This window comes from Xiphias gladius, chromosome 24 (genome assembly GCF_016859285.1).
Source record: "Xiphias gladius isolate SHS-SW01 ecotype Sanya breed wild chromosome 24, ASM1685928v1, whole genome shotgun sequence".
Classification (NCBI taxonomy): Eukaryota; Metazoa; Chordata; class Actinopteri; order Istiophoriformes; family Xiphiidae; genus Xiphias; species Xiphias gladius.
This window is the reverse complement of record NC_053423.1, coordinates 13539757-13559735: the sequence shown is the minus strand read 5'-3', so window position 1 is coordinate 13559735 and position 19979 is coordinate 13539757. Positions and strand designations below refer to the sequence as shown.

Here is a 19979-nt window from a genome sequence, read left to right as displayed (position 1 = left end):
ATTGGTGATGCAAGATGCCCTGTACAAAGCAAGAAGTTCATTGAGAAAATATTTTGAAGTAATGAGTGTAATGAAATGACAGTTTGAGGTTCATGCTGACAAAACTCATCCAAAATGAATATGAAATGAATGATATGAAACTGTTGTTTTGTTCTGCATAACAAAAAGGAGATAAATGACAAGACCTTCATCATGTTAGACACTATAATAAACGGTGGGTTAAAATTCTGTGGACTGATCATACTCTGACTTTAATTCACACTGGATATGTAAATATTAATTATTTATGCCCATCTTAATCAGTTTCCCTGGTCTACAATTAATAGACTAAATGTTTCAACATTAGTGAATATACAGCAATAGTTTTAGAAAAGGCTTTTTTATACATGTACAGCAGAGAAATTACCTCTTCAAATAATAACAATTGTATTTGTTTAATTTAGAAACAAAACCATATGAAATGTTTGTGTGACTGCAGGTATCCTACTAACTGCATTCTTCATATAATCTAAGAAAAGCGTTTACTGCATTGCTCCAACAGGCAGGGGTCAAATATAGAAATATATTGCGATACAATCTCTTCTGTTACTTTGCATTTTTAACCTGACCCCAGACCGTGGACCAGTCACAAACAGGCCTCTAAACCCTGTTGACAAATGACCAGTTTCCTCCTCGCCTCGCTCTGAGGGAGATAATGGGACGAGTCAACAGGTAAACGAGCTTGGCTCTGAGATTCGGATACAAACGACCGGTTGACACCACAGGGACAGATGGGATACCTCGTCTACATTTGGGAAAACCCGGCTAGAGATACAACCAGAGCACGCCAAAAAGACACTTGTACTGTGTGCAGGCAGTACATGACGCTGCCTGTCATCCTCTACTAAATTATGTTAATCTAAAATGAAATAGAGCATTCAGATCCTGACCATATTCTCTTCTTTAATCTTAAATTCTTACATAACAGCAAAAAATAAAATCCTGATCAACACCTTGGATTCAAAAGCAGTCGGCACTTCTCTCGGCGTTCAGGCCTGTTTCTACTCGCTTCTCTCTCGGCTATGTGCACCGGAGTTGTCCTAACGCATGGCTGAAACTGAATATAGCCGCTATAGGTTTTCACTAGCTGCCCTCAGAGCCAGAGGTAAGACGAGAAGACACTTTACTACAACCACCAGCAGCACCACAACGTGCAGCCACCATCTTGTCCTGCCTAGCTGGTGCCGTCGCTGACCGGATGACCGTGGACCTTGTGGTTTGTGGTGAAGAACTAGCTGAGAAGCGGGTATGCAGACACCAGCTGCTCGAAGAAATGTCCCGACTTGAATCCTGTTTCAACAGAAACAAACTCTCTTTGAGGTCAAAAGATAGGGTCAGTGTTATTCCACATTTTTCTTATTGTCAGTAAGACCGAAAACCAGCAACGTGTTAGTCTGTCTCTCAATGCTTTCTTCTCTACTCCTGCTCTGTGGCTCTCAGCCCCAAACAGATGCATTTCTACCGTAAATCTTTATAAACTGGCCACTCCCATTCATAAAAAGGCTCAGAAATTTCCTAAAACAGCCAGGCACTGTAGTTTTTAGCAAATGTTACTCAAATAGCAGCAAATAGTGTATTTGTTGGGAACTATTTTTAGCCGTGGATTGACACAAATTTGGTACTCCAGTGTAGGGATGGACGATGTGGCCTTTAAATAATATCACAATATAGCAAAAAATAAATAAATAAATTGTGATGATGATATTTATGACGGTAGAAATGGTAATTATTTACATAGATGATCAATTACGATGATTGGAAAACAAAGCCTGATGTTTAACTCCTCTCAACTCCATTGCTTGTGCGATGAGTTTGTCCTCACACGTTCCCTCCTGAATATGACTGATTGAGCCATTTGCCTCCGTTTCTATCCACTTGTAAAAACTCAGGTTATCTATAGCCACGTTTGCTGCTGCTATATGTAACCATGACATGAATAAAAGTCAGAAATAAAAGTCATAATATCATTAATATGATATCATGTAAAGATTTACTCCAGTTTTCTTGTACAAGATGATATGGCACACCCCTCCTACAGAGCATATTTACAGCTGTAGAACCGTGTATTCAGTTTCCCTTCAGTTTAATGTCACATCTTGAAAAATGATGATTGTCAGTGTCTAATAGTTATGATTTGGGGCTGGAATCAGACATATACTGAGTGACATGGTCTTAAATAATAACCTGACAGCCGAAAGGGGAGATCATCGATACTGCCTGTTTCTCTGTGAGTTCTATTTAAACTCAACAATTGTCAGTATAACAAATACCACAGATGTGTTTTATAGAAATGATATGAAATGATATTTGAACTCAACAGCAAAACAAATACACCCCTCTCTTCACTGCTCCTTCAGAAGCTCCGCCCCCCCAAATTCATGGACGCGCATTGCCAAGGCAACGACGCAATGGCGGAATCCACAGCGTCTTAAACAGCCTTGAAGTGGATACTCTTTCTCATAGCTGAAGCAGAACAAACCTTATAATAAATAAACTAACTACATGCGTACAAACACAGCATCCAAAACACAACGGAGTAAAAAATAGTGAGAGTTACTTCTTTAGGTTGTTTTTACAAAACTACAGTGACAGAAGAGAGGAACATAGGTTTGTAGCTAAGCTAACAAGAAGGGTAACGTTATCTGGCATGGCATTTCAAATTATGCACCAATCCAAATGAATCCACTGTTCAAGCAAACCTTTGTATCTATAAAATCCTTCACATGATTTTATAGATACATTAATTTTACCCTTAAATCTTCACCTGAGCAGCTTTAAAGGTTTAAACAAATCCGTATTTCTTTTTCACTGAAATGACATTCTCACTTAATATTTATTTATTTCAAGTATTCAAACCCTAGATATCCCTGCACCTTTCAAATGAAGTCATTTTACCGTAATTGCCTCTTATATTTTTAGTACAGTATCTTGGGAAACCAGGAGATCTCAACAAATTTAAAATTAACTTATTGACTAATGAACTTCTTTTAGAATGTATTTTGATATTTGAGCTGTTGTTTGAATTGTCTGCTTTTATTTGGTCCAGCAGGGTTGTAAAGTTACACTGCAAACTAAAAGTAAACATTTCTGCCCTTATACTGAAACCTTACCATCATATCTTGAAACTATATTTTTTTAATTTAAAGGGCTGTCTTTTTTTCTACAAGGTTTGTTTTTCCATGGATTTTTTTTTTAAATTGAAAAGAGTATATTCCATAGACTATATATATATACATACATATATATATATATATACATATACATATACATATATATGTCTAATGATGATTTACAATCAGGATTTTTAAAAAATACTGAGGTGAAATCATTCGGCAAAGGTAGGGAGAGGTATGATTGCAGAGGAGTTTGGGGAATGGATGGAAATGGAGACTGACCTTTACCAGTTTTGTCATGACTAACTCTCACTGAGTGAATGTGCATGCAGTTGCAAGTGTGTGTGCACGTGTGTGTTTGCTGATAGTCACAGTGTTAGAGGATCATAACAAACCCTATGACCAATAACGATTCTGGGTATTTAAAACGAAGAACCTGTCCAAGATTTTGTGTATTTTTTCTGATGCAAAACGGAATTTGGGTTCTTATCTCTCACATTTTAGGACAAGCTGTTCAATCTTGGGCTAGGAATGTTTGTGAGAGGACCCATGGGAAAAGCCTGAGGCTAATGATCTGCTCGGTATTCTCAAGAAGCTGCTGAAAGTTAAGCTCTCTCACAGGAAGGCTCCTGCTCAGCATACTGTAATCAGGGTGTTTGCTTCAACAGTCTGATACACACATGCATCTTTTAAAGGTGCATGAGTCCTGTATCTATATTCAGAAAAGGCAAACACAGGTCAAAAACAGACTTGAAATAAAGATTCCCAAAGAAAACTATGACTCTTTCCATACTTCCAAGATTCACAATGATATGTTAACTCCTGTTGTCGACTTGAAGTCTAAAACAAGGGACATATCTAAAGAAAGAGAACATAATCATATCTGATCTGTTCCTCCAAAACAAATACTGTAATACCGTAGTACTTGATAAGAGCCATGAGTCCTGTATCTATATTCAGAAAGGCAAACACAGGCGGAAGAAATTCATTTCAACAGAACATTATTTAACAGTTTACATGTTTACTATATGTAATACATGCACAAAGATGGATCGGGGGGGTTGCTTTGGGGAGTGGGTAAGAGGTGAGGTATGGGGGAGAAAGGGGTAGAGGGTGGAGAAAGGGTAGGAATGGGGAAGAGGGGGGAAGAGGGGAGTGGGTAAGAGGTAAGAGGTGAGGTATGGGGGAGAAAGGGGTAGAGGGTGGAGAAAGGGTAGGAATGGGGAAGAGGGGAGTGGGTAAGGGGTAAGAGGTGAGGGAGAAAGGGGTAGAGGGTGGAGAAAGGGTAGGAATGGGGAAGAGGGGAGTGGGTAAGGGGTAAGAGGTGAGGGAGAAAGGGGTAGAGGGTGGAGAAAGGGTAGGAATGGGGAAGAGGGGTGTGGGTAAGGGGTAAGAGGTGAGGTATGGGGGAGAAAGGGGTAAAGGGTGGATAAAGGGTAGGAATGGGGAAGGGGGAAGGGGGAAAGGGGAAAGGGGTGGGGGTTTCAGGGGGAGGGATGTTCTGCCGTAGCTAACCCCTGTTCTTCTTTTTCTTCCCCCTCTTCTTCCTTGACCTCTTCTCTATTTTCTCGTTCATTTGTTTATCTTCACTCCTCTTTGCCTCCTCCTCCACCCTCTCATTTTCTTTGTTCTTCATATTTTCTTCCTTATGAATCCTGTTCTCCTCCTGCTTGTTTTTAATCTCCTTCTCCTCCTTTCCTCCATGAATCTTGTTCTCCTCCTGTTCCACTGTATTGCTGGAAAGCTGCTGAAAAGATAAAAACTATTTTTTATTCAACTTCCAAAAACAAATTCTCATTCACTCTGAAACAAGCCGGCCATTATTCTGAGGTGAAAGGATGATCTGAGGCATCGTACCTGAGTGTAGTGCAGGTTCTTCTCATTCTCCTCCTCCTGCACTTTCCTACTCCAGCTTTCCTCCCTCCGAGCCAGCTCCTGTTGCAGGCTGGCCTCCAGTGCTTCATACCTGGTCTTCCACTCTTCCTCAATCTTCTGTAGCTCTCTGTCTTTTTGATTGAGGAGGACCAGGCAGTCTACATGAGCTTTGGTGCGAGCCTGTCTCTTCTTTGTGAGTCTTTTGAGGAGCTCATCTTTTTGTCTGAGCTCCTCACGGAGCTGGCTCTCCTTCTCCCTCCGTCCATTTTCCACAAGGTCAAGTTGTTCCTTCAGAGCCTTGTTTTCCTCTTTCAGTGACTTTATGTCACTGATAGCAGAGTAGAGGGTGTCTCTGAGGCCTTGCACGGTGTGCTGCAGCTGCGCTGTTAAAGGCCCGTAAGAGGATTGCCTAAACTCCATTGGCCCAAATGCCTAAAAAATAAGAACATACATGTACTTCATGGCTAAAACTCCAGTCCCACGTTAACATAACCTGTACACTTATTTATACACGTGGATCTACTTTAGCATAAGGACAGGACTCCTTGAAACACTCATCAACACAGAGCAACATGTAACCATTATTAATTTATTTTTCTTATTTTTTCTCATAGATGGCACATTTTTATGCAATAAAACCCCACTGCAATCATCAAATCATCCTTTTTGGTTTGTATTTTTATCAAAATATATTAGAAGTACTGTTTTTCTCAATGTGGCTTAACGGATTTGGGATATCGTTAAAATTGCGATGCATTAAGTCAACAAACTGTATGAAAATGTATCGAAACTTTAGACAAAATATGCATATATATTAGGGAAAAGCAGGCAGGCCTAGAGAGGCACAGTGATGGAAAAAAAGTTTCTCCAGGTCAAGTGAGAAAATCTTACCTTGTTTCTTTGTCTGTCCATCTCAGCTCAGTGAAGATACTGAATGGCAACAAAGCGAGCAGACGAACTTTGCAGATGAAGCTCAACTTGAAACTGTATTATAGTTTCAGAGTTTTAGAACTTTCTGATTTGGTCTTGAGTCGAAAACTTAGATGCAGATGTAGATTGCAGTCGTTTTCCAACAGTTGACGATTTTTTTTCACCAGGGTCAGAGACAGTGCTCAGTTCAGGTTGATGAAAGTAAATGAAGTTTTTCTGCAGCAGCAGGTTCCAACCAAGATGTTCATTATTCTGTCAGAGTTCTAGAAGGATGGAACCCTGAACATTCTCATCATGTGTTCTAGATCATCACTGTCTAACAACATTCATGAAGTTATGGTAAAAGCACAATGAGAAAAAAATTGACGTTATATTTTCATTTAACATCCTTTTATTGGTTTTCTCTTGATGGTATAAAGACAAAGTGGAGATGAAGCGATGTTTCTTGCTCTGAGCCCCCAGTCAGTATCTTGTATTACTGCTTACACTTCCCAGGCCCACGTTGCTAAAGACATACAACAAATCGGTGTTGTAAAGACTCAAACTACCAAAGGGCCCTTCACTTCAGTGACTGCTCGCAGAACTGTATATATGATTCACATCTCCAGTCTCGAGGTAGAACATAGAAGATACATTCACATTTACGACTCATTCTTTGACTAAAGAGTATTAACATACTAAGTTTCTTTAACTCTGTTAGTCCTTACTTACAAACAGGAAAAATTACATCTGTCCTCAGATACAATCTTAAAACAAACAAACACTCATTCCTAAATAAATAACTTGCTCTCCCCCATTGAACATGGCTGTAAAAACTGGCCTGTGGTTGAACCTAATTGCTGACTCCTGTTAATATGAAGGAAGAAATGTTCAAAATAAGTCTGAGATCATTTTTGAAATAGTGTCTCAGAAGTAGAAAATGGCCCACTCAGCACATATCTTGGTCACAATTTTTTAATAGTGCAATCATACCTCATCCTACCTTAATAGTGGAATCACTTTTTTAATGCTTAAGTAAGAAGAGTTTTCAAAGATACCAAAATGTCCTGCTGGGAGATCTTTGTTGTAAGCATTTCACATAAAGCATAAAGCTTCAATGAAGTGCTGGAAAATGCAGATTAAGAACTGTGATTTGGATAAATATTGAGCTCGAAGGTTCATTCTTGACCTTGGAAACCACGGTTTGACAAAGAAAAGAGAAAGAATTAACAAAATAAAATAAACAGAAGTAAGGTCCAACTGGTTTCAGAAGCTTTTAACCACATCTCTTTGCCCTCCTCTGTAGATGGAGTTGATTAGTTCTTTATGGTTGAACTTTTGTCGTTCTCCATAACAAATGAAGAACTCCGGAGGAAGGCCATGAGATGTGATTGAAAGCTATGGAAGCTAGTAACTTGGACCTTGCGCTGAGTTTGTTTGTTTATTTTTTTTCGTGTGTTGAGTTTTTTATGTTTGTTCGTCTTTTTTGTGTATTTTCAGTTTTGTATACAGATATCGTATGTACCTTTAAAGCTAATATAAAAGGACACTTAACAGTCAGATAATCACCTCCCTCTCCCAAATTTGCAAAACCAAATAAGAAATGTGTGACTTTACCAACGTTCCAATCATAAAAATTCGGCTTTTGAACATTTTTTGCCAATTTGTTTTCCCCCAGAACTCATGAACTCCCTTTGTGTTGTTTTCCCTCCTTTATTACAATGAATTGGTCCTACTTCTGTCTAATAAGCATGACCCGCATCACGTACCCATCCACAAGGGCTCGGAGCAGAGGGCGGTGCTGAATAAATTTGTCTCTGCTTATTTGGACACCCAAATACATAATATACACAAAGAGTGCAGAGGAGAGCATGCTCAGTGTCTAATATATTGCCGTCACGTTGGCGGTCAGTGCATCTTTTTCTTCTTGTGTGTCTCCTCCACAGCCTCATGGTGGGTCCTCAACAACAACTGAAAGTAGACAAGCACCCTTCACTGATCGTCACTGATGGCTGCAGAGAGGAAGCAGTCGCCTGTCAGCATATCAGGAAGTCCACACACACACACACACACACACACACACACAAACACCCACACTAACTCAACACAACTTGTGAAGTCATGGTGATTAGTATAGATTTTGTGACCTCCATGTTCCTTCATAGTTAGGTGGTAGCTGAAATAGCCAGCATGTGTGTTTGTTTACACTCCTAGACGATGCTCTGACGTCCTAAAAGCAATGACCTCATCAGACAGAGACCCATCTGATGATCTGACATCATCACTGTGCTTGATGTGACATCTGCAGCCCGGAGTAGACCATGAAAGCTGAAGCATGTGTGTGTGTGTGTGTGTGTGTGTGTGTGTGTGTGTGTGTGTGTGTGTGTGTGTGTGTGTGTGTGTGTGTGTGTGTGTGTGAGTGTGTGTGTGTGTGTGTTTGTGTGTGTGAGTGTGTGTGTGTGTGTGAGAGAGATGGGCTGGTATAATTGTGTCAATTGTAGCAGCTCTAATGAGCTCATTAACCCGTTATTCTTTTCTTTCTGTATTTACTGCATCAAACTGAGATAAAAATCTGTTGGTCATAAATGGAGACGATATATTGTTGTGTATGCCGTGTGTATCTCTTTCTCACTCTTTATGGGGAAATTACATTCACATTTTTGCCTGTTTTTTTGGTTTGTTTCTCACGATATCTCAAAAATAACATGAAATTTTGTTTTACAGACTGGGAATAATTGTTCAGATTTTTAAGGATGTTCACATCTGTGCTTTCTGCATCTACAAATGTCAGAAATAGATTCTTGATTCCAAATCTTATCAGTACATTTGCAGATTCAAGATGACAATTGAACTTAAATTAATAGTGATAACAGTGATGTGTTAATTTGTAACAGCGAGGTGATGAAGGGCTCATTGTCTGGGTCTGTGTGCGCCTTCAGCTACTGAAAGCTATGGTGTAAAACTGTGGCTCAATGACTTCCAGTGTGTGTTCACTATTTCCAGAGACACATTTTTCTAATGATTGCATTTGTCACCACCTAGTGAACCGAGGGCAGAACTGCAGCTGTAAGAAAATAGACTGCTAAGAATTATCCTGGCTTTGTCATGCGATAGGAACAAAGTATTTCACATAAATGATCACTAATTAAGTGTCAACTAATTATCCTTCTAAGCCCCTAAAAGCTTGGATTCAAATCTAAATTATATTCATAACTGAATCACTGTGTGGATGTGGTTCAGTCAGATTTGACAGTGTGTGGATGTGGTAAACAAACAACCCCACAACTGTCATCACGTTTAGATTCAAGTGTTGCTAAACTGAGGGCACCCTGCCGGCCGAGGGGTTGGAACACCAAACAAGAACCACAGTGTCCCCACAGTGTGCCTGGCCGGTGACCTTTGTTTCTCCTATGGTCATTTCAGATTTTTCTTTCCCATAATTTCCTGTCGGCTATCAAATTAAGCCATAAATTGCCTCAAAATATAATAGGTCACAAAAAAAGAAAGAAAAGAAAAAAAGGTTGCTAAACTGTGATTGGTGATGCAAGATGCCCTGTACAAAGCAAGAAGTTCATTGAGAAAATATTTTGAAGTAATGAGTGTAATGAAATGACAGTTTGAGGTTCATGCTGACAAAACTCATCCAAAATGAATATGAAATGAATGATATGAAACTGTTGTTTTGTTCTGCATAACAAAAAGGAGATAAATGACAAGACCTTCATCATGTTAGACACTATAATAAACGGTGGGTTAAAATTCTGTGGACTGATCATACTCTGACTTTAATTCACACTGGATATGTAAATATTAATTATTTATGCCCATCTTAATTAGTTTCCCTGGTTTTATTTTATGGCAACGCAATTTGGATCACAATTAATGTGAGAACAATCATTTGATTATGAAGCCAGCATGTGTCTTTGTTTACACTCCTAGACGATGCTCTGACGTCCTAAAAGCAGTGACCTCATTGGTTGTCCAAAAGTCAGGCTTTTGGACACTAGACCACCAGGGCAAAAGTTTGATAAAGGGAAACCAAGAGCTTCACATGAAACTCAACTAAAACTGAGGCTCAGGACCAAGGGAAATACAAATGGTAGCAGAAGTATTTAGACCATTTACTTGAGTAAAAGGACCAATAAAAAATAAATAACAGAAAAATACTCCCTTATGAGTTCTAAGGTCCTGCATTCAAAATTTTACTAAGGCAAAAATATAAAAGTATTATTGCTTTGTAACTTCAAAGCATTATATTATTACAATGTTTGTATAATTGGATTATTATCACTGACACATTATTAATGTGTCAGCACTAAGCAGCATTTTCATGTTGTAACTGGTCCAGTTGTATATGTAGGAGTACAATACAACGTATACTGTTGGGAAGTTTAATCTACAGTAATCTATAACATTTTATGATCATCATGTTTTTCATAATCAGAAAATTAACTTTAGCTTGATCCATATTGGATGTGTTGACCTTCTTGCACCTCAGCATTATGTCTGTTGCTCTATCAATTTTCTCAAAATAATAAGCCATCCCAGCAGCAGACTGCCACTTCAATATGACAGTGAGGTCATGTACGACATGAATGTGATCCTGTTTTTTTGTATTCCTGTATGTGCCTTTAAATGCACTATGTCAAAAACTGATCAAAGCAAACAAATAAACAAACCAATAAAGGTAGTTTTTGCATTTTATTGATAAATTATCATTTTTAAAAAGACCCACGAGCCATATATCGTTCCACCTCACACTACAGTTTTCCAAGTACTGAATTTGAACTATGTACAAAGAGTATTTAATATTATTTTCTGCTTCTTCTTCATCATCATCATCATCATCATCATCACATTCAAAACAAGGTTAGAAGTTGGAACTGTGCCCACTGGTAAAGGTCAAGAGACAGGATACTGAGTTAGCGTATAGCGATGCTAGCTAGCACAGAGTTCACTGGAGGCCAGAGGAGGAGGGTTTACATTCTAACGCACAGGCAGAGGGACAGAGACAGGAACATCGTACGCTTCAGCTACCTCACTGAAAAAGGGGCAAAAAACAAAAAAAAAACACCTCAGTGACTGAACAAGAACAGGTCACCATGCAAACGTGAGTCACCATGTTTTGGGATCATTTTCCAACACTCGGACGGCAACAAACCCGCAGTGAGGAACACAGGGAGGTCGGGGAAGGAAGGTTCAAAAATAATTCCAATAAAAGGGTTATTGCTGTAGTGAGTAAAAGCTGCATGGCGCAAACAAATAAACAAGCTCCTGTTGATCTGATGCTCTTCTTGACCAATACTGGGCAGCTAAGTTGGCACGCATGGGTATTTTAAGGGTGATTTCTTTTAAAAACTGATCATTTTTTAAAAATCATACAGCAATACAATGTCAGTATAAACAGGCAAGGTAAATGGTTACAATACAGTATGAATATGCAACTTTCTGTAGCTGGAGTTTAACTAGCAGCAAAACAACACATACAATTGCATATAGTCGTAGTGCAATGGGCAAACTGTTCTTAGGAGGTTGTTTCATTTTGGTCTGGTCAGTAACAAAAGAAATCAAGTGGATATCATCCTGTCAGTCAGGCTGCTGAAAAACAACAGGAGAAAACAGTCCAGAAAGACCAAATCCAGCCAGTTTGCTAAACTATCATTTTTAAATCAGCGCAGGAGCCAACTCATTATTATATTCATCAAGAAAATCACAGTTTGTTTTTTTATGTTCTTGATTCTGTATTTTGGAGGATTTTGGCAAAACCAGGACAGGATTTGAGTCTTCGTGGACCAGTAGGAGGACTGATCTACATACATTTGTTCAGTGAGTTAAAAACATTCCAGACACAAACACAACAGGATAAATCTGCGACATACACCTCTTCAAACACACACAACATCTCTCACACAACATCTCTCCAACACACTGCAGATGTTCTACTCCGCTGAACAAGACCAGGTTGAGATCTCAACAAGATGAAAAAACTAAAAGGTGGGGCTTGTTTTTCCAGCCGTGCGGGGCTGTGGCGGGCCATGCCCGCCCTAGGCAAAGCTGTTTTCCGGGTAGCTCACTTTGATAGCTCCCCAGTAGCATGCTCGTATCAGACAGATGAGGCCCAGCAGGTAGGCGAATGCCCACGACACGTAGGTGGCGTTGTAACGACTGGCAAAGTCCCGAGTACCAACCTGTTTGCGCAGAACAGAGGAAGAGGAGGTGGGTGAGAGACATTGTTAACACTGAGAATTTAGATTTTTTTTTAAAGCATTGCATTCATATTTTTTTTTTATCCTGCAGAGAGAGATGAACAAAATGAACACCTCAATCTCTTATCTTTCTCTGCATTTCATTAATATGCAACCTTCTACAAAACAGAAAAAAAAACAACTCTTTCAATGCTGTGATTGCTCTGAAGTACCCTGGTTGATGGAGGATCCAGAAGATATCAGTCAGTCAGTGATCTACTTCATCAGATAAATGAGAACACACTGCAACAAGCTCAGTAACTGAGTTAAAATATTAAGGAGTATAATCCCATGAGATCATTTTGTAATGATTATGTTTCTAATATGATTATAGCAAGTTGTGAAAGTGTATTAACTTGTGCAGTTGTTGCACTTGACCATTTTGGTTGAGAAACCTTCAACAGCCAGGCCAACGATTAGCGTTTTATGGTCTATACAAGTGTAATTAACATGATCAAATAGCCGGTTCACAGACTTAAAGACTTTCTCTTTATGTCTGAAAGAACTGCTGTGAACGAACTACAGTAGCCATTCGAATGAACTCTGTACTGTTTAATCCCACATTAACCTGGTGCAATTAGTCTACATTCCATGTATTTTTCAGGGTTTTAATAAACTTAATCCATTGACTTGCACCAGTCGCTACCTTTACTACTACTTTTATGCATACTTTACATTCTGAGGGATGCAAAAAAAAAAAGCCTACAGCCATGTTGACAGTCTCTCTTCCTTCATTTCTATCATTTCACTCAAAGTGAAATCTTAAAGGAACTGAATAATTTGCTTCTAAAAAATTTTAAAAAATAACTAAATGAAAAATCAACTGATTATCTGGAAAAAATGTGAGAAAAGTTGGTCTGCAACAAACAATTATTTCCATTACCTGTCCATTATTTTTACAATTCGTCAATTAGTCTATAAAATTAGTTTTACAATTAAGTGTTTGGTTTGTTAAATGTAGGAAAATAGTGACCAATGCTGTGATTAGCATTGGTCAATATTTTCTGCCAGAGCACACAAGGTGGCATCTTATCTTGTTTGACCAACTGATCAAAATCTAAAGATTTCCAATTTACAATGACATAAAACAGAGAAAAGCACAGAAAATCCTCATATTTAAGAAGCTGAAACCAGAAAAAAATGGAAGGTGTTTTTCCTTTATTAATGACTAAAATGGCTCATGTATTATCAAAATTGTTGTAGTAATTAGTAGTAATCAACTGACGGAACAATTAATAGACTAAATGTTTCAACATTAGTGACAATACAGCAATAGATTTAGAAAAGGCTTTTTTATACATGTACAGCAGAGAAATTACCTCTTCAAATAATAACACTTGTATTTGTTTAATTTAGAAACAAAACCATATGAAATGTGTGTGTGACTGCAGGTATCCTACTAACTGCATTCTTCATATAATCTAAGAAAAGCGTTTACTGCATTGCTCCAACAGGCAGGGGTCAAATATAGAAATATATTGCGATACAATCTCTTCTGTTACTTTGCATTTTTAACCTGACCCCAGACCGTGGACCAGTCACAAACAGGCCTCTAAACCCTGTTGACAAATGACCAGTTTCCTCCTCGCCTCGCTCTGAGGGAGATAATGGGACGAGTCAACAGGTAAACGAGCTTGGCTCTGAGATTCGGATACAAACGACCGGTTGACACCACAGGGACAGATGGGATACCTCGTCTACATTTGGGAAAACCCGGCTAGAGATACAACCAGAGCACGCCAAAGACACTTGTACTGTGTGCAGGCAGTACATGACGCTGCCTGTCATCCTCTACTAAATTATGTTAATCTAAAATGAAATAGAGCATTCAGATCCTGACCATATCCTCTTCTTTAATCTTAAATTCTTACATAACAGCAAAAAATACACCTTGGATTCAAAAGCAGTCGGCACTTCTCTCGGCGTTCAGGCCTGTTTCTACTCGCTTCTCTCTCGGCTATGTGCACCGGAGTTGTCCTAACGCATGGCTGAAACTGAATATAGCCGCTATAGGTTTTCACTAGCTGCCCTCAGAGCCAGAGGTAAGACGAGAAGACACTTTACTACAACCACCAGCAGCACCACAACGTGCAGCCACCATCTTGTCCTGCCTAGCTGGTGCCGTCGCTGACCGGATGACCGTGGACCTTGTGGTTTGTGGTGAAGAACTAGCTGAGAAGCGGGTATGCAGACACCAGCTGCTCGAAGAAATGTCCCGACTTGAATCCTGTTTCAACAGAAACAAACTCTCTTTAAGGTCAAAAGATAGGGTCAGTGTTATTCTACATTTTTCTTATTGTCAGTAAGACCGAAAACCAGCAACGTGTTAGTCCGTCTCTCAATGCTTTCTTCTCTACTCCTGCTCTGTGGCTCTCAGCCCCAAACAGATGCATTCCTACCGTAAATCTTTATAAACTGGCCACTCCCATTCATAAAAAGGCTCAGAAATTTCCTAAAACAGCCAGGCACTGTAGTTTTTAGCAAATGTTACTCAAATAGCAGCAAATAGTGTATTTGTTGGGAACTATTTTTAGCCGTGGATTGACACAAATTTGGTACTCCAGTGTAGGGATGGACGATGTGGCCTTTAAATAATATCACAATATAGCAAAAAATAAATAAATAAATTGTGATGATGATATTTATGACGGTAGAAATGGTAATTATTTACATAGATGATGAATTACGATGATTGGAAAACAAAGCCTGATGTTTAACTCCTCTCAACTCCATTGCTTGTGCGATGAGTTTGTCCTCACACCTTCCCTCCTGAATATGACTGATTGAGCCATTTGCCTCCGTTTCTCTCCACTTGTAAAAACTCAGGTTATCTATAGCCACGTTTGCTGCTGCTATATGTAACCATGACATGAATAAAAGTCAGAAATAAAAGTCATAATATCATTAATATGATATGACTCTTTTTTTTAATCATGTAAAGATTTACTCCAGTTTTCTTGTACAAGATGATATGGCACACCCCTCCTACAGAGCATATTTACAGCTGTAGAACCGTGTATGTGGGACTGACTCAACATAAACTACAGTGCCCATTTTCAAGCTAATGGAGGAACATGAGTCAATGATGTGTTTCTAATTAATAGTTTTTGGAAAACAATGGACATCTACGGCCCAGACAAATAAGACATATCAGGCCTTAGCTACACAGACAATACTTAGTTGGTTCATTGTTGGTTTCGGTCTTTTCGTGGGATTTTTTTGACAATAAGAAAAACAACATAAGTTAAAAACATAAACAACATATAAAATATCACCAGGCATACTTTAATATATCTGGATGACAAGGTCTCCTGTCACTGCAGCACAGTACAGGATGAGGTAAACGTTGCAGATTCTTGACTCCACCCTTGGATGACTTTGCAACCATCTCTGGTTTTAAAATTGGATAACATGTATTTTGACAGGAGCACTGTCTTTGTGTGACAGTAAAACCGAGGAATTCATTTATGACTGTCAAGATTAAAAGAGCCTCACACGGGCTTTTGTTGCATTCAATTTCCTCTGCCATTCAAGCGCAAAAATGTCAAGCACAGTGGCTTGGTGCAGCCAAGGTCATCGGTCTCCACCCATCACCAACACTATGCTGTGCCCATTGGAGGAAAATACAGCAAACAGTGAATCTCTACCTGTCACTGCCAAGTGAACCCCGCCTGTGAACAACTCTGTTCAACAGGTAATAGGGGTCATGATTCTTCACTGCTGTGTCAGATACTGAAAATACTAAGGAAATCCTTACAGCAGAGATTGCAGTAACTTTCAAAGCAACAGCAGCTTTTACTCAATTCTTTTTTTTTTCTGATGAAATACCACTCTTTGAACAAAACGCTCCACTCCGCCCTTCAGTTTAATGTCACATCTTGAAAAATGATGATTGTCAGTGTCTAATAGTTATGATTTGGGGCTGGAATCAGACATATACTGAGTGACATGGTCTTAAATAATAACCTGACAGCCGAAAGGGGAGATCATCGATACTGCCTGTTTCTCTGTGACTTCTATTTAAACTCAACAATTGTCAGTATAACAAATACCACAGATGTGTTTTATAGAAATGATATGAAATGATATTTGAACTCAACAGCAAAACAAATACACCCCTCCCTTCAGTGCTCCTTCAGAAGCTCCGCCCCCCCAAATTCATGGACGCGCATTGCCAAGGCAACGACGCAATGGCGGAATCCACAGCGTCTTAAACAGCCTTGAAGTGGATACTCTTTCTCATAGCTGAAGCAGAACAAACCTTATAATAAATAAACTAACGACATGCGCACAAACACAGCATCCAAAACACAACGGAGTAAAAAATAGTGAGAGTTACTTCTTTAGGTTGTTTTTACAAAACTACAGTGACAGAAGAGAGGAACATAGGTTTGTAGCTAAGCTAACAAGAAGGGTAACGTTATCTGGCATGGCATTTCAAATTATGCACCAATCCAAATGAATCCACTGTTCAAGCAAACCTTTGTATCTATAAAATCCTTCACATGATTTTATAGCCACATTAATTTTACCCTTAAATCTTCACCTGAGCAGCTTTAAAGGTTTAAACAAATCCGTATTTCTTTTTCACTGAAATGACATTCTCACTTAATATTTATTTATTTCAAGTATTCAAACCCTAGATATCCCTACACCTTTCAAATGAAGTCATTTTACCGTAATTGCCTCTTATATTTGTAGTACAGTATCTTGGGAAACCAGGAGATCTCAACAAATTTAAAATTAACTTATTGACTAATGAACTTCTTTTAAAATGTATTTTGATATTTGAGCTGTCGTTTGAATTGTCTGCTTTTATTTGGTCCAGCAGGGTTGTAAAGTTACACTGAATGCAAACTAAAAGTAAACATTTCTGCCCTTATACTGAAACCTTACCATGATAACTTGAAACTATATTTTTTTAATTTAAAGGGCTGTCTTTTTTTCTACAAGGTTTGTTTTTCCATGGATTTTTTTTTTAAATTGAAAAGAGTATATTCCATAGACTATATATATATACATACATATATATATACATATACATATATATGTCTAATGATGATTTACAATCAGGATTTTTAAAAAATACTGAGGTGAAATCATTCGGCAAAGGTAGGGAGAGGTATGATTGCAGAGGAGTTTGGGGAATGGATGGAAATGGAGACTGACCTTTACCAGTTTTGTCATGACTAACTCTCACTGAGTGAATGTGCATGCAGTTGCAAGTGTGTGTGCACGTGTGTGTTTGCTGATAGTCACAGTGTTAGAGGATCATAACAAACCCTATGACCAATAACGATTCTGGGTATTTAAAACGAAGAACCTGTCCAAGATTTTGTGTATTTTTTCTGATGCAAAACAGAATTTGGGTTCTTATCTCTCACATTTTAGGACAAGCTGTTCAATCTTGGGCTAGGAATGTTTGTGAGAGGACCCATGGGAAAAGCCTGAGGCTAATGATCTGCTCGGTATTCTCAAGAAGCTGCTGAAAGTTAAGCTCTCTCACAGGAAGGCTCCTGCTCAGCATACTGTAATCAGGGTGTTTGCTTCAACAGTTTGATACACACATGCATCTTTTAAAGGTTTTACGTGTAGCATTCAGAATACCCTTGTTATTAATGGCACCAGTGGCCGTTAAGTGAACTGCGGTCAGGTTGGCATTGGCCAAAACAGTGACATGGCATATACAAAACTGATCTGAATGACCGGGCGTCACGTTGATGGATGAGATTAGATGAGATTAAATAGGTCTGGCTATGCGAGACTATAGTTTGACTAACACTATGTTTTTTTGAAATAGGATTTATAGAGCGCAGTATTGTTATCAGCTTGCTAGCTAGCACAATATAGGCTAGTGACGTTGTACTATTCCATTCACGTTGCATGTTACATTGACTGAATTTATATGATACGCCGGCTTTAGCTAGCTAGCCAGCTTTATCAGTCACTGTTTGTCTAGCTTTCACTGAGAAGCTCAGCAATGTCAGCATAGCTAAATTTGCTGGATGATAATGCTAACAGTTAGAGAACTAGACATAATATTATAAGTAAGATGTGTTGCCACACTTCTCCATCACAACTCTCAGTTTGCTATATATTTCACATGCTTTTCAGTAATGTTAGTTTACCCGTCCAATAGGAAGAAAGCCAACCTCAAAACAAAAGGAAAGGTCTAATTTCTTAAGTTACATTACAATCCATTCACCCATTGGCAATAAAAAAGTGATTAATACATGTAAATTGCTTCACACTCTTACATATAGTACCTTTAAAATCGAACCCTTTTCATTGTACTTACCAACAGACAAAATCACTGAAATATATTTCCTTTCCCTCCCTCTATTTCTCTTTGTATCACACACACACACACACACACACACACACACACATTCCTATTCATGCGGTAGTCATTCTCTAATCTAACTTGCATTAGTGTTTCCCTTCAAACCTTGTTAGTCGAGTGTACAAACAGTTGTGGTGCTGAAAACTGTGGCGACGTACAAATAGCAAACTCTGTTGTGCCAAGCACAACTCACTCCCTTTTGCTTTCTGAACAAAAGATAAATGTATCCTTCACTCACAAAATGATAAATATTGCTTGGCGAAGAGGAAGTTATTTTTTTGGGCGCAGTTTTGATTGAAGGTGCAGATGATTTTTTCACATATTTTGATGTGATTTTTAAAATACTTTTCAACACAATAGAAAATGTAAATACGTCAACCACCACAAGAAACAAGATACACAATCAAGAGCGAAAAAAAATCCCACCATTGGTGTGCCAGAATGCATTCTTTAAAGCTACAATAATCAATGATTTCATAGTAACAATGGATTAAATTATTATTTCATATTCTCAGGGTGATAGCTGTAATGATGAACCCACAGAGAAATATCAACCTCCTTTGCAGTTCCTCTCGGGTGTATGTCGCATTTCAGCGACTTTTCGCTCATTGTTTTGGTTTGGTTGTTTGCTTTGTCAGGTGGCCAGAAATATGACTCCAAATATGTTGCTCTGTCTCTGCTGGATGTGTAAATGGACACCTTTTTTCTATCCTGTTAGCCACAAAAACTTTCTCTTTATTATTTTCATAATTTTCAAGTTTATCAAAGTCAGACCAGTTTTGCGATGGCAAGGCTGATTCACAGAGTTCTCCAATTCATTAATGACTTGAGTTGTAAGTTTGTCCAAAGTGAAATGGAAAAATTGCGCAGAAACTCACGTCCTCCCGGTTTTTGCAGGTATTAAACTGTGCTCATTTGAAACTCGCCGTCTTACATGTATGTATACGTTTTGACGTAAAGATTTGTCCTCAAGTCAGTTGACAGATTGGCGACATCAGACCAGCATGACTGATCAAAGTGAACAAACACAATTTAGGGGGTGGAATTAGCAGATAAGAGATGTAGAATGTGAACACCGAGGGTTTAACATCTTCTTCATCCTCTTCCTCTCCTCTCCTGCAGCAGTCTGTAATCTTTCCTAAATGATTGATCTTGTAGGCATCTTTTAATTAGCTGGGGAGGTCTGGACATTGAGTGGCTCTTGGCTGGTACGTGGAACTTGTCACAGCTCTGCTGCCCTGTCGTTCTTCCTACTCTAATTCCTCCTACTCGTCCTGATTGACAGGATTATCAGGGGTCCACCCACCTGGAGAAGTTTGTGACACGCTTCCTGCTAAAGGAGACAACCAATCAGCTTCATTCGCTTCAAAGCTCGCTCGAGTGCGCCATGGAAACCACAGCCGAGCAGACTCGCCAGGAGAAGTAAGAGCAAAGACCTCACAGGCACTTACACAC

The 19979-nt window shown here is 38.9% G+C and overlaps 2 protein-coding genes across 3 annotated transcripts in view; both read right to left on the bottom strand.

The window, feature by feature from the left end:
- Positions 1-4659: 4659 nt before the first annotated feature.
- On the bottom strand, positions 4660-5497 carry LOC120786818 (trichohyalin-like). Of its 2 annotated transcripts, none has more exons than XM_040122502.1 (2): positions 5010-5497; positions 4660-4899 (listed from the first exon to the last, which is right to left on the bottom strand). In XM_040122502.1, exons 1-2 carry the CDS (start codon positions 5445-5447, stop codon positions 4663-4665), a joined length of 675 nt encoding a protein of 224 aa, XP_039978436.1. In that variant the 5' UTR covers positions 5448-5497; the 3' UTR covers positions 4660-4662. The 2 variants fall into 2 exon arrangements, with proteins under 2 accessions (XP_039978436.1, XP_039978437.1); XM_040122503.1 differs by having other exon boundaries at positions 4660-4896.
- A 5127-nt stretch (positions 5498-10624) lies between these two features.
- pip4p2 (phosphatidylinositol-4,5-bisphosphate 4-phosphatase 2) overlaps positions 10625-19979 on the bottom strand; it is a 28345-nt gene continuing 18990 nt past the window's right edge. Inside the window, exon 7 of the mRNA XM_040121203.1 lies at positions 10625-12124. Within this exon, the coding sequence (XP_039977137.1) occupies positions 11981-12124 (144 nt within the window). The 3' untranslated portion in view covers positions 10625-11980. The remainder of the gene's footprint in view (positions 12125-19979) is intronic.

Excerpts from the sequence above, each read along its gene's own strand:
- LOC120786818 (XM_040122502.1), bottom strand. The coding sequence starts at position 5,447 with ATGGAGTTTAGGCAATCCTCTTACGGGCCTTTAACAGCGCAGCTGCAG. Across the intron at positions 4,900-5,009 it reads AGAACCTGCACTACACTCAG|CAGCTTTCCAGCAATACAGT; the intron begins GTACGATGCCTC and ends TTATCTTTTCAG.